The sequence below is a fragment of the Buteo buteo genome, chromosome 10 (genome assembly GCF_964188355.1).
Source record: "Buteo buteo chromosome 10, bButBut1.hap1.1, whole genome shotgun sequence".
Lineage (NCBI taxonomy): Eukaryota > Metazoa > Chordata > Aves > Accipitriformes > Accipitridae > Buteo > Buteo buteo.
This window is the reverse complement of record NC_134180.1, coordinates 545208-559222: the sequence shown is the minus strand read 5'-3', so window position 1 is coordinate 559222 and position 14015 is coordinate 545208. Positions and strand designations below refer to the sequence as shown.

Sequence of the window (14015 nt, the reverse complement as noted above, 5' to 3'; positions counted from 1 at the left end):
CAGCCTGGCAGAGCTGCTGTGACACTGCCCTGCGGCCATGCAGGATGCTTCCCGACTGACCGCATCTCCAGAACTCCTCCTGAGCTGCAGGACAGGGCTGTAACTACCCTGCTTCCCATCCCACCCCCAATACCTGTCCCACTGCACCAGATGCTTATACCTGTTTCTCTGCTGAAATAATGACCCATCTCAACTAGCTGTAGCATTAAAGAGCAGCAGCCTACTGCAGGTTTCTGCAGTGCAAGGCACTGGACAGTGTCCTTCAGAAGAAAAGAGGTTACTGAAACAGTATTCTGGGGTTTGTCTGTAACTCAAGGGTGTATGCTTAAAGCACTACTAGTATTCCCGAATAGACTTGGGGTTACAGACATTTGTATTCCTTATGTAGCCACAACTGGTCAAACTGGCACAGTTGGTTTTTGTGAACATTATTTGACTATTTTTGTAACTGACAACATATATCATCAGAAGGGACTGGGAATTCAACTGGGAATGTCTGTGTAGTAGCCGTTTCTGCCAAGATAAATGGCTTATGGCTCAAGCGAGGCCTCTGCGTGTATTGATTTACAAGCCATTCAGCTCTTCACATAGAGCAGTCAGTAACAAAGCAAGCAAAAAACCAAAACCAGTGGCACAGGAATCAGTAGACTCCGCCTCAGCGCAGCCATAGCATTTTAAGATGATAACTAAGCGTGTACAAAATAACTTGGTGCAAGAAGGGGAATCTCTAGATGTTGGCTCTAGAACCCTTTTCAGTCTACCCCTCTTCAGTCCTGGAAAAGTCACAGGCGAGCAGATGGAGCTTTTCAGCAATCCAAAGAATTAATTTCTCATGCTACATCGAACTAGGTAGATGTGGTATTGCCATAGCAACTTGAGAGAGAACCCAACTGGAATCCTGGCAATCGTTTTTATAAAAAAAACAAAACCCAACCAAACAAAAAACCCCACCCCAAAACAAAACAAAAAATCCAACCACTTTTACTCATTTTTTTTGTTCTTCCTTACTATCCACCCCTAACTTTTGGTTAATGTTTTTATTCCATAGTGAGAGCTCTTTTGCTCTGAAGAGATTTTTGTAAAGACAAACACTTTGAAATGCATTTTGCATAATGCCTTGTGCAACACTTTGAACATACGAAGTGGAAGCTACTTAGTCCTGAGGCAGATCACAAGATCCATGTACAGGCCAGCTCCCATCTATTTTAACGGAGCAGAGTCTGGCCTCTGCAGTCACCATAAAATACACGCCAGAGTAGCTGCAAGTTGGTGAAAGTATATCAAGTCCATTCAGGGTTGCTTGGGCTTCATAGCCAGCACTGCAGGCTCAGGACTGCAGCCACTGGTTACATGGCCGTCCCCAAGTCTGGTCCTACAAGCATGCTCAGAGTCATCTCCAAAATCGGCCAGGGGGAAATTCAATGTCAAACCAAACCACCAGTGACAGGCCCTGTCTCCAGTCCCGTACTGCTGTCTGAGAAGGCCCACAGAACTTGCACCAATGCTTTCCACATGTGCACCCCACAGTGACATTCAGTGATTAAATCTCATTAGGAATGCATTCTCTCCCATTTAAACATAATTAAAAAAGAAAGAATATCTTAGATTTACCTACATGGTAGTAGGCAGATTCACCAGCCAAGCGAGAATGAGCAAGAAAGGGGACAGGCCTTTCCCTATCTAGGGTGGTGCTGTCAGGTGGTGGTGGCTGGCTTGTTGAGAGCACAGACCTAAACCAAAGCTTTAAAGGAAGGGGTTTGTAAAAGTCCCACAACCTCTGAATTACTTTTAGAAGGAAGGTGAACGTTATTCTGCATCTCCTTATATTTCACTGATCTCCTTGTAAGTTCTTGCTGTCCACAAAGCTGTTCCTTATCTTTTAGGTGCGTTGAAGAAGTGGGAGAAGAAGAAAAACCGTAATACTGGTGATACAAAAGTCTTCAGAGACTGGCTGCTTTTACATTGCCCTTCCGAAACACGCGAGATCTATGAGCTGCCACCGGAAGACCTCAATAATTACCTGGCCTCATTCTACTCTTCTGCAAAGAAACAGAATGGCACAGATTTTTCTGCCAGTTCTTTGCACTTCTTTCAGAGCAGCATAGAGAGGTACCTCAAGGATCACAACTACAAGTACAGCATAGTTAAAGGGTTGGAATTCAGAGCATCTCAGGAAGCCTTGAAACTAAAGCATCAGCACCTGTCTCAAAAAGAGAGAGAAGGAGAGTGGAGTATTTTGGAGAATCTGACAGATGAAGATGTGGAAAGTCTTTGTAAGAAGGGACTTTTAAGTAAGATGCACCCTCAGGGCTTTTTGCACCTCATGTTCACAAATATCATTAGGGGGTTTGGGGCAAGTACACACAGTCAGAGCCATAATCTGTACTGGGGACAGCTCGTGCTCAAAAAGAACGAGGGAGAGCTGGAGTACTTGGAGTGGAAGGATGATCTGAACACAGAGGTAAATACAAGGGAATCGGGTCCACGTCTCTTTGCCAAGCCTGACAATCCAGATAACTGTCCAGTCGCAGATTATAAGGAGTATGCTAAGAGGAGGCCGCTGGATATGCTTCATGACTACGATCCACTTTATCTGACGCCCAAGCCTCTGTGCTCCATATGGGACCAAACATGGTACTGTAGAAAGTCACTGACAAAAGCCAAAATGGAAAAGATCTTGAAAGTTATTATCCAGCAAGTCAAAGGACCTGTAAAGAAGTCCAAGAAATAAAGGTATCCATTTAGTTTCTGCTGTGCCACTTTTTGGTAGGAGCACGTTTCAAAGTAGTCTTTGAAAGGTTTAAGTGGCAATATTTAGTATAGGTTGAGGAGAACATCCTTCTCTTTGGTTTCACCTTAGAACATAAGTAATCCACAAATTTGCATCACCTTAGTGTTCAGGTTAAGTGAAAAACTTCTATTATTCTTTGTATTAATGGAATTGATAGTTCAGTAAGTTAAATAAATATGAGAATCTTAGGTTTCACATTTGTAAAACAAGTTAATATTCTACTGTATTATTAATGACATGATAAAATAGCCAGTGTTGACACAGAGAGGGCTCGGTAGCTGAATAGCTTGTCTAGGAGTTTAAGCTGCACTCATGTTTAGGGGAGCTGACACGCACACAGTGTTTAGTCTATAGTATAAGCCTATTGAAAAAAGTAACACAAGTTAGTTCTGGGATGGAAGGAGAATGGTGAAATGCTGTGTTTGCCAACTGCTAATCCATATCTCATGGGAATACTTTCAACAAGGTTTATGTCGTTTTTCTTAGTGAAAGATTTGTAGATTTAAGAAGTTGTGATTGGGTTTTAAAAAGTTATGTAAAATGGCTGACAGCGTTGAAAGGTTTTATGGTAAGTGTTTTCCCCAGAGTACTAAATATAGCTACATAAATACACTTTGGTAGATGTAGTCAACTTTTTTCAGCTGTTCAAGTACTATTCAGTCAATATGTTGTCTTATGGTCCAGTCAAGTTATTGGGTTGCATTGTTGACATAACCTAATAAAAGAAGAATTACTCAATCCTGTTTGTCTGGTCTGTTTGTCTGTTCTGCAGAGATGAAGCCAGTAACCCCAGACTAGCAGGTAACGGTTTTCTGAAACGCCAGCATATTCACTTCTTACGCTTGGGTTTCTCCTGCTCTGAGCCTGTCACTATTCAGCATTGCGGAGCTGACCCCAAGGAGGATTTGGACCATTTGAAATCCCACAGAGCCCATGTTTGTGGTTTCTTAACAAGGTCTTTGTGGCCAAACCCTTTGCCAGAATTGGTCTTGTTCAAGCAACGTTTAATATCACCAAATAACTTACAGAAGTTTAAAGTGCCATAAAAAAGACAAACTCACTTAATCACGTGCTCAGAGGATGTCTTCCAGCTTTCCTCATGCTGTTGAGCGCAGATGGCATTAGGACAGCCGCAGCCATCGCTGAAGGACCCGTCAGTGCCCAGGTCAAGCCCAGCCACACGTGCAGCTCCGTGCCTGACAGCTGAGAGCCAGAGCAAATCCTTTCCTACGGGGCTGGGCTTTACTCACCCTACCTAAGGGTGAGGGCCAGATCAGGCTTTTTCTCTCCTCTCTGCTGATCTATTTAGTCCACACCCCAAAGCTCATTAATGAAAGACTGCTGCCTTAAAAATCAGGTGGCACAATTAGCTGACAGCATTCACTTAATCCTGTCACAAGCACATGGGCACCTCCTGGTTCTCCAGGCGGCTGCAAGAGAGAACAGAGTGAACAGGGGGGATAGGCAAACGGCTGCCCCCAATGCGCCGTGACGGGCAATAGAAAGCAAAACTCCCAGAAATAATGGATCATCCAGTGACACCAGGTTCATCGCTGCCAGCCGGCGTGCCCGCACACCTGCATCCTTCCCCAGCCCCAGACCTTGGGCTGGGATTACAGACAGGCTCAGAGGCTTTGCCAAGTGAGCACGGTAAAAAAGAACAGAATTCAGGAGCGCTGTGTGTGCTGAAGGTGTGCGTGGAGCGGTCCTGCCCTGAAGAGCCTGAGGAGGGAGAGCAGCCCTCCCGCCACTAATAAACCCTGCGATCCCTACGGCCACACGCTGCTGGTCAGGGAAAGCAACTTGCCTCTTTACGCATAGGATATCTGTGGGTCCCATTTGGTTGTGTCCTACAGTGGTTTTAAGCTAGATTTCGAGCTAATTGCACTTCATACAAATGAGTAGCATCCTGGGCAATATGCTAAAGCAGACCTCATTGACGGTTTAACTGCCACTTACGAAAGAGAAAATCAGCCAGAGAACTGTTTCATTTCGTAAAAACAAGGACGTGGTATTATCAGAAATTCTGAGTAACTGTCCCACGGCGTGTCTTAGCAGCTCAAACTGTAAACCTCATTTCCAATAATTAGGAAATTACCCATAGCAGGCTGCTGCTAGGAGCAACGTCTGCGGCAAAAAAGGCTTTTCAAAGATTGGAGTTGAAGGACTTTGAGTACGCTTTTACTTTGAAAAAGGGCCACGAGGAAAACGGTATCCCAGCCTCCATTTCTGTTGCGTGTTAACGATGTCCAATTAAAACTTAGTTTACCAGCTAGAAGATGCCTTGTTAACCTCCTATGGAAACGACTGCATGAGTGATCTAAGAGTTGAACGTTTATGACTGAAGTCAGGATGAAAATACTTGTAAAAGTTTCTTTTTTAATTGAATGCATTTGTCTATGTATTTGGTGGAAAAGGATTTCTAGGAACATCTTTTTCTGTGAGAAGTGAGACCGAATGCTCTCAGCTGGCCGGCGGGATGCCCTTCAGCCCTTGGGGCCAGCAGAACTGCCGGCCAGGACAGCGTCCTCCTGCGCCTGGGCAGCCTGGGTGGCCAGAGAGCCCCCCCGCAGCAGGGGGGGACAGGGGCTGTCGTGTTCCTGCTCCAGCCCTTGCTCTTCACCCGTCCCTGCGCTTCATTGCAGGGCTCAAGGGGAAGGGAGAAATGCTGGGGACCATCTGAGGGTTACACACATGATTTTCATCTTTGCATCACGAGAAAAAATGATTAATTAGGGTGGACACCAAGATACGACACGAAGTAATTTGCTCAAGGTCGTGGACGAGATGAAGGGCAGAGACTCCAGGCCCGTCTCCTCCTTCCCAGCCCGCTCCCCGGGCAGGGAGCAGTGCTGCGGTGGCTGCGTGGCCCAGTGGTTCGGTGGAGAAGGGCCGTGGCTGTTGCCCAACTCCCACCCCGATGGGGAACCAGGACTCTTCCAGCTGCGCTGCGGGAGCTGCTCAGCGATGGAGCGAGCCCCGTGCGGGGTTTGCACCCCAGTACCCGTCGGCGGAGTGGGACCAGCTACTCTGTGCTGGGCGAGAGAAGGGAATGCCCGGAGCCTTCCGCAAAACCAGTTTCTTTTCCTCTTTTTGCACGGAGGGTTTTGAAGCCTCCTCCACCCAGAGAGGAAGCAGCAGAAGGGAACCCGCTGTGCCTGGTGGTAATGCCGGGACCTCTGCTGTGGGCAGAGCTGAGGGGCACCGCCATGGGCAGGGCAGAGGGGCGACAGCTCCCCCCGCCCCCCAGAGCCAGCCTGTGACCCCCAGCACCAGCCTGTGCTCCCCAGAACCCAGCCTGTGACCCCCCCAGCCCAGCCTGTACCCCCCAGGGCCAGCCTGTGCTCCCCAGAACCCAGCCTGTGCTCCCCAGAACCCAGCCTGTGACCCCCCCAGAACCCAGCCTGTACCCCCCAGAACCCAGCCTGTGACCCCCAGGGCCAGCCTGTGACCCCCAGAACCCAGCCTGTGCCCCCCAGAACCCAGCCTTCCCTGGCCGGGCGCCATCAGACCCGGCGCTGCCCGGCCCCACGCTCGCCCGTGGGCACTGGGGGCTCGCGCTGCCTGCGCGCTCGCCGGGAGCCCCCTAGCGACAGCGGGGGGGGCGGGCAGCGGCGGGGGGGGAATCGCTGCCCCCGGGCAGGACCCCGGCGTTCCCCCCCCAAAGCCGTGGGGACCCCCCCAGGAGCCGCGTCCCCCCGCAGAAGGGCACGGCCCCGGCTGCCCGAGCGCGGGGCTCCTGCGGAGGCAGCCGAACCACGCGGGGCAGGCAGGACGCGGGCGAGCGAGGACTCTTTAATAAGTTAGCGAAGTAAACAGCATTGATATGGAAATACGCATGTCCTATTACTGCATCTCAGCCGATCACGAGTTAAGCAGAAACGTTGATGTCCCGGTTCAGCGCCGGTATTGATCCGAAGGTACCCATCAGCCTAGGTACCCTCCTACGTGAGGCCTGATGGTGGGGTGCTTAAAAACCTAAAACCACTGAGAAATAAAACAGCTTTTTTGCAAGCCAGAGACACAGCTTCTAATGAGAAACAAGTTAAATTACCGTATGATTTCATCTGGCTGTCTCCTTGCAGAACTGATTAAAAGAAAGTCATCCAATTTTTCCCCTCTTAAGAAAAAAAAAAATTACCTCACCTCAAAGGGAAGGGGAAACAAATGAGCAGATCTAATGCATTGGAAGGATCATCTGTGATATTAAAAACGGATGTGATTTGCAGTGTACAAGTCTCTGATTCTTGTGATAACCTGGAGCTGAACTGATCAGGTATTTCGATCGTGCGTCAGTTGATCCCAAACAGGGCAAGTACGCGGCAAAGTCCGGTAGCCCTGGCCCCGAGGGCTCCCTCAGTCGTCGTTGTCCCTGACGTACTGCCCGGCCTCCCAGCGCTGGGCCATGGCACTCTTGTGACGAATCACTCTGGTGCTTTCCACAACCTAAAGAAACCAGAAGGCACAGTATCTTTTTATAAACAATCTTTTTTGCATGGCTTGCCCTCCCAGCCAGAAGCCCCCCCACCTTTGGGTTGAATATGCCTGACAGCGGCCACGACACCTCCTGCCCAACACAACGCCCACCCGAGCGGTGCCCGTGGCCATGCGGGAGCCGAGACCCCCGACCATCCCGTCAGCCTCCAGGAGTGGGGAGCAAGGGGAGCCCAGCGGGGAGAGGAGTCTGGGCAGCACACGCAGAGCCCTTGAGTGTGTAAAGGACTTTACCTCTGTGTTGATCTTGTCAACGGGTTCAATGCCTGCATACTGAAGAGGGGAAAAAACGTTCAGATAACAGCAACCTAGCAGGGAAATATCCAGAGGCAGCTGGATACGGCCCACAGGGGGGGGTGGGGGTGTCAGGTGCTGGGCATGGGAGAGGGGAGGTGAGACAGCACGTGCAGTTGTGCCCTCCCCAGAGCAGGGGGACAGTTCGGGCCAGGACACCCCCCCCGGAGGAAGCTCCTGCTCCTCTCCAGTCCCACCCAGCGCTGGCACCCCTGAGCAGCGGGGCACTGCCCTGGGGGCTCGGCACAGCCCCTCGCCAGTCCCACCACCACCAGATCTCCCATCAAGCCAAGTAGCTGGCCCTCCAGCTCCGGGTGGGAGCCAGGCACAGCCGTCTCCGGCCCCAGAGCCACCAGCCTTCTCCCAGGCTCCAGCCCCCCGACCGCGTGCTGCCCGGCACAGGCAGGGTGGGCGCATTTACCTTTCCATCCTCCTTCACCCTCCTCCTCCGCTCCTCGAAGGGGCTGGAATGAGCCGAGTCGGGGGTGAGGGTCTCCGTGCTGCCCTGGGAGGGACCGGCCACTCTCAGTGGGGTGAAGGACGACACCAGCCCCAGGACCCCCGCCTGGTGCGAGGCAGGAGTGGAGGTGGGAGACCCGGACACTGAGTAGGTGCCGCTGACACCTGAGGCAGCTTCAAAAGAAAGGGCCATCAGGAGGGTGAAGGACACCAGGACTGCTCCTGGGGGCCGGGGCACTCGCAGGAGAGCAAGGCTCCTGCCCCAGACCGGCCTCCTCGGCAGGTCCAGCAGGTTCGGTCATGGCCAGGACCCTGTGTCCGGGTGCCAGCCAGGGATTGTCAGGAGCAAGGGAGGAGAAATGCATGAGCTGGGCACTTCTGGGCCCTTCCAGCACTGTTTTCTGCGGTAGCATGACACAAAGTCATCAAAACCTGAGCAGCTCTGGAATCAAAAACCGTGCTGCTCTGGCGGAGCCTATCCCTTATCTACATCAGCAGTTCCCCCACATCTGCTCCCCCCGGCAGGCTGGGCTGGTCGAGCTGGCTCCAGAGACTTCACATCAAGCACTTCTGCTTGCTGACCACAGAATCCCTGTCCAAGGAGAATTATTTCTCCCCAGACAACTTGCTACCAACACACAGGAGTCCTTATGGGCATCTCAGCAAATCATTGCAGGGAGGAACTTGGACCCCCCACCTGCAGCCAGACTCTCCCAGGCGGGGACTTGATGCTTTCCACCCGTAACTCTGTCCCCCTCGGTCCCTGCTGTGGCCACTCTTGCTCTCATGGAGAGCCCAGGTCACCTCTGGCTGCCGGCCACGAGAGACATCTCACGCAGAGCGTGGACACCGGCCGTAAAGGCTTCCCGTGCCTGCGAGAGGCACCTGCCTGTCTGCACGGGAAGGTCCCTTGGGAAGAGCACTCCACGGTGCCACTCCTGCCCCCTCTGATGGCTCCTGCTGAAACTCAGAGCCACAAGGAACCGGAGGGCAGGAGCGATGCCCGTGGTAGCCCTGCCCCTGGGACTGAGCCCTGTCCCATCCCGGCCCACCGTTCCTCTCCTCCCCTTACCGGAGCTGTGCCGTGAGCGGGAGCCCTCCTGGGGAACGCCGTCGCCGCTGACCAGGGAGTAGCCGTCTATCAGCTGCCGCTGCCGCCGCTGCTCCTGCAGCTCCTCTTCCCTCTGCAAGTCACTCCGAATCTCCTTCTCGATCAGCGCTGACGTCTGGGGCTTCCAGGTCCGCAGCTTGTACTGCTCCTCCCGGCCATCATCCCTCCTTAGCGGGTTCTGCGTCCCCATGTCGTCCACAAAGGAGACCTTGGGCTTCCAGAAGGAGAAGGAGAAGTACTCTCTGGGCAGGACAGCTGTGCCGGCGGGGCTCAGGGTGGAGCCGGGAAGCCTTCCTCCCCAGGAATCCTCGCTCCCCCATTTGCTGGCGCTGGCGGAAACGTGCTGGGACACCAAGGGCTGGTCCTGGCTCTTCTCCCTGGCAGCAAAGCGCGGCTGGGACGCCTGGAAGTGCGTGATGCTCGCTGCGTAGCTGGGAAGTCTTCTCCCACCCCTGGTGGCTTCTGTGGGGCAGGGGCCATGGCTTGTGGGCTGCTCTGCCGCAAACTCATTAATCGAGGTCCTCCACTCATCTGCCTTCTTCATGGGGGTGGGCTTCTGCGGGGGGGCTTCCTCCTGCTCGAACACCCTCCTGCGCTCATCCAGCTCCTGCTGCGTCCCCCTGTCATACATCCCCAGCAGCCTCCCTTGCTTCTTCAGATCTTCCTCGCGCTTGGTTTCCTGCTCGATTTCCCTCTGGACGTAAAGGGAAGCACGGCCTTTGTCCTTCCCTTTCCTGCCTGGGCCGGGAGAGGCATGCATGGAGAGGAGAGGCTTGGTCTGGATCTCCACCAGCTCGCTGCTGGTGGTCAGCCGCTGGATCCCCCTCTCCTTCCAGAGGTTCTCCTCCCTCTCCATCGCCATGCGGATCTCCCGCTCGATGGGCGTCTCGTTGCTGATCTTTGTCTCCTTGTCCAGACCATTGCTGCTGGCTCTCAGATCCACAGGGCCATTGAAGGTCTCGTTGGATGCGCTTCCGTCGCTGGCATAGCCTGTGTTGGCTTCATTATACATCTCACCCAAGCCAGAGTCCAGGTCCTCTCTGGAAGATTCTTTAGTCAAGCTGGACGTTTTCCTGGTGGGATATGACCTTTCAGTTTCAGCCCTTCTGGGAGCATGAACCTCCTCCTTCACAGGTGTCTTGTAGGACAAATTATAAACCTGATAAACAGTCTTGTCCGTCCTGCTCTGGCTGGACGCACTGGCATTACCGTAACCTCTCGCAGCCTTTGTGGCCATCTCAGGACTGTGCCACTCTTGTGTAGAGACTTTTGTCATTGACTCTGGCTTTGGAGACATGGCCTGTTGCCCTGGGCTGAAAAAAGAGCCTGGGTTGGTCTGCTCCAGCAACAGGAACTGCTGCCGAGCAGCAGAGAAGTTGATCTGCTCCGTGTCGATATTTTCAGGGTCAACAGGCGTCGCTGCCCTCCTCGAGGAAGGCTTGTCAAAGCAAATGGCAAAGCTGGTGGTGAAGTTGTCCCTGTGCCTGCCTTCACCCTGGCTGCCCGTGCCAGTGTTTATGGAGCTCAGCTCATCCATGGAACTCCACCTCTCGGCCACGGTGGAGCTCTTCCTCACCACCTGGCCCCGGATGACCTCCCTCCTCTCATCCTCAAGCTCCCTGGCTTTCTCGGGTGAGACGCTTGGTGGAGGGACCCTGTACTGCTCCTGCTCATCCTCATCATAAAGCTTCGAGGGTTTCCTCTCGCCTTTGTAAGCCCTGACGTCGTACAGGCTTCCCGACCTCACCACCTCCAGCTTGGACTCCCTGTCCGGGGATGGGGTCCAGACATCCTTTCCACCTTCCAGGAAATACAAGGATGACTTTGACCTCGTTTTCCAGCCATAGCCGTTTTCCACCCTCTGGCTGCTGTGTTGAACGGAATCAAACACGTCGTCATCGCTGTTGGCCCTCTGCTCCGCAAACGAGCCAGCTTGGTGAGCATCATTATGGTCATGCTTGTGTGAGGTCTGCGGGAGCTGGAAGACCAGATGCCTGGTGACTCTGTCCATCTCTTGGGAAGAGTCAGCATTCAACCCTCTGCCAACCTCACCCTGGACCGGGGATGCTGCTCAGCTTCAAGGTCGCCCTCGGGCTCCCGGCTCACCTGAGGACGAGGGGCAGGACCTGGCTGGCCCTGCAAGCAGGAGGGGAGAGCAGCCGTTAAGAGCAGCAGAAGGAACAGAGGTTGGGAGCGTGCAGCTCCCTCTCCCAGCCTGGTACTGCTGTCCTTGCTTGGGCAGCGTCAAAGAGATACCTGCACCCAGCGGGCAGACACCGCTAACACAAACCAGCCATATCCCAGCAGTCATTCGCTCCATTTACCCAGAAACACCAGGTCTTGGACAGAAGCAGCCAGAGCACAAAGCACCATTCCTGACGGGAACTGCCCCGAAGCTGACGTCCCCCTCCTGCCTCTGTCCCCCAGTCTGGCCGCATCCTGAGACGAGCCGCACCACAGCCGCAAGCGAGCAAAGCCAAACCTTCTGCGGGCAGCCAGCGTCGCCCGCACCACCAAGAGGGCAGCGGTGCTGCGAGACCGTGGCTGCGCCAGCCTCCACCACCGCCCCGGGCAGCTCTTGCCCGCTCCAGCACGGCTGCCGTGGTGCCTTACCGCGCACACCGGGCGGGGAGGGACCACCAGCCACCGGCGGCACCGGGAGCATCAGCTTGCGACAGGGAGAGGTGTCGGCTGTGCCAGGTCCACCTCTGCCTGGACTTTCCCCTTGCGCATTTACAGGAAGGAGGCTCCAAATAGCCAAGCTATTGAAACAACGGGGATCATAAAAATGATTTCATGGCTCATAAAAAGGAGAGGACTTTAACCCCCGTATCACGCAAAGCGAGAGTAAACTGCCCTGACCTTTGTGTTGATCCTCCTGTGCTAACGGGGCCAGAGCTGGATGGGACAGCGGGTGCCGGGGAAGGGAGGAGCGGCGCAGGTGGGTCCTGCGAGACAGCAGCTCTCGCCACATTGCAAGCGCCATCCCCATCCCAGTCCCTGTGCCAGCAAGACACATGTAACCCCGGGGCGAGCCGGGTGTGCCCGCTGGCAAGCAGCGCATCCTCTCCCTGTTTGCCCAGGCATAGCCGCAACCCTGCTGTTGCTGCTCCTGGCTGGGATCGCGTGAGCCCCGGCAGGTCAGGGGTACATCAGTGCCGGGCACCACTCCCCAGCTGCTCGCAGCCTCCTGGGAGCACACGGCGAAGCCGAGAGCAAGGCTGCGTTGATGACGGCAGCCCAGAGCCCGGGTGCTGCGGTACTGGTGAGCACAGCTCGGAGTCAGGCTCCCCTGGATGGAGACAGGCAACCACGGGTCCCTGCACCCGGAGCAGCCCGGCTCATCCCCAGGGGAGATGCACTGTGCCCTGGATGTGCCTCCTTCCCTGCAGCAGCACTAGCGACATTGCTCCCTCTGCTCACCTCCCAGCTTGCCCGGGCTGCACCCTTCCTCCCGGGGGGGGGCCAAACAGGGCTGGCCCTGTGGCTGAGGAACCATTTAAGCCTTTCCTGGCGCAGGAGCACCTGGGTCTCGTCAGGGGCAGCTGGGGCAAACTGGGCCAGCCCCAGGGTGATGCCCATCACCATGGTGCTGCAGCCCAGCTCCGTGCCCAGCCCGGGGGGTTCAGCGTTGCCGCCTGCAGCAGGAACCAGGGCTGGGAGCTGCTGCAACCGCCGGTCCCGATGCGCCGTGCCCAGCTGAATTTCCGTAACCTCTTCATGTTCCTACCTGGAATTCACTATTGCTCTTTTATGGCCCCTGATGACCTGGATAGTGAAAACTATCTGCCCACATCTCTTATCATGTTTGGAGGGGTCAGAGGTCCCTGCTGGGAGGGGACTCCTCTCCGGGGAGCGCTGGTGGCCAGCACAGGAGGGGAGCGAGGAGGGGGAAACCAGCAGGGCTGTTAATCAGGGCTCCTGGCTGGCACAGCCCCTCCCAAAGCAGCACCCACAACTATCCGACTGCCTCAGCTTGGCCCCCAGCTGCCCGGTGCTGCAAGAGCATGGGGTTGTGGGGGTCCCGGGCTCGTCCCCCCCTGTGCCAGCCTGCCCTCAGCCCAGCCAAGCACCACGGGGAGCTGCTGGGCAGAGCAGGTGGCATTGCAGCACCTGCCAGCCTGGCTTGGGCCCCCCCCACCATAAAGTGACATCTAGGGAGTTTTCCAGGGTCCCCCCACCCTGGGGGTCCTGCAATGGGCTGCAGACCTGCAGCGCGCCCACCCCCCCGTGCAACCAGCCGCATGCACTCCCAGACCTGCCGACGGGCGAGACGTGCGCGAGTGTGCCGAGCAGCCCCTCCGCCTGCCCACCGCAGATAGAGCCAGCGTGCATACGCACGCCCTCGCTGTGGCCAGACCCTGCATGGGGAACCGACCCTCTGAGGCCGGGGGGGTGGAACGGCCACCCCGAGCACCCCGGCGCTGCCCTCGCCCCCGCCCCGACCACACTGCACTTACTGTCCGGGGGAGCCGTCGGGGCGGGGGTCCCCATGCCCCGGGGAAGCCGCACGGGACGCCCAGCTGAGCCGTGTCTTGCCAGGGAGTGTCTGGGGTGGGCGGCAGTGGGGCGTGGGGGCCACGGGGCTGGCAGGGCTGCGGGGCCCTGATAAGCTCAGCCGGAGCCCGTGGGGAATTCCAAGAACCGTGCTGGGCTCAGTTCTGGCTGCGGTTCAATGACCCTTTTCCCAACACCCCCCCACGCCCCGCGCCACCGTCACCCCGGCTGCAGCTGACTCCCACGCCCGGAGGGCTGCCCTTGGCCCCCAGCCTGCGGCACGCACCGACGCGCCAATGTGCTAACGCACGAGTGTGCACCAGCGTGCACCAGCGTGGGCTCGGCCAGCCCTGGGAAGAGCTCGAGCTG

At 55.6% G+C, this 14015-nt stretch overlaps 2 protein-coding genes across 9 annotated transcripts in view; one reads left to right on the top strand and one right to left on the bottom strand.

Moving 5' to 3' along the window:
• The window catches only part of LOC142035566 (uncharacterized protein KIAA1958-like), a 28016-nt gene extending 21879 nt beyond the window's left edge, over positions 1-6137 (top strand). For all 7 annotated transcript variants that reach the window (XM_075037728.1, XM_075037724.1, XM_075037726.1 and 4 more), the window contains one exon: positions 1884-6137. In XM_075037728.1, coding sequence (XP_074893829.1) covers positions 1884-2731 — 848 coding nt within the window. In that variant the 3' untranslated portion in view covers positions 2732-6137. The remainder of the gene's footprint in view (positions 1-1883) is intronic.
• A 436-nt stretch (positions 6138-6573) lies between these two features.
• On the bottom strand, positions 6574-13724 carry MISP (mitotic spindle positioning). Of its 2 annotated transcripts, XM_075037719.1 has the most exons (5): positions 13610-13724; positions 9111-11285; positions 8001-8212; positions 7520-7558; positions 6574-7237 (listed from the first exon to the last, which is right to left on the bottom strand). In XM_075037719.1, exons 2-5 carry the CDS (start codon positions 11158-11160, stop codon positions 7148-7150), a joined length of 2391 nt encoding a protein of 796 aa, XP_074893820.1. In that variant the 5' UTR covers positions 11161-11285; positions 13610-13724; the 3' UTR covers positions 6574-7147. The 2 variants fall into 2 exon arrangements, with proteins under 2 accessions (XP_074893820.1, XP_074893821.1); XM_075037720.1 differs by lacking the exon at positions 7520-7558.
• Positions 13725-14015: the final 291 nt, after the last annotated feature.

Bases quoted from the DNA above. Each gene is read 5' to 3' on its own strand.
- MISP (XM_075037719.1), bottom strand. From the start codon at position 11,160: ATGGACAGAGTCACCAGGCATCTGGTCTTCCAGCTCCCGCAGACCTCA. The intron at 8,213-9,110 runs GTAAGGGGAGGA...TTTCTTTTGAAG, and splicing joins CCGCTCACGGCACAGCTCCG to CTGCCTCAGGTGTCAGCGGC. The intron at 7,238-7,519 runs GTAAAGTCCTTT...TGGTTTCTTTAG, and splicing joins TTGACAAGATCAACACAGAG to GTTGTGGAAAGCACCAGAGT.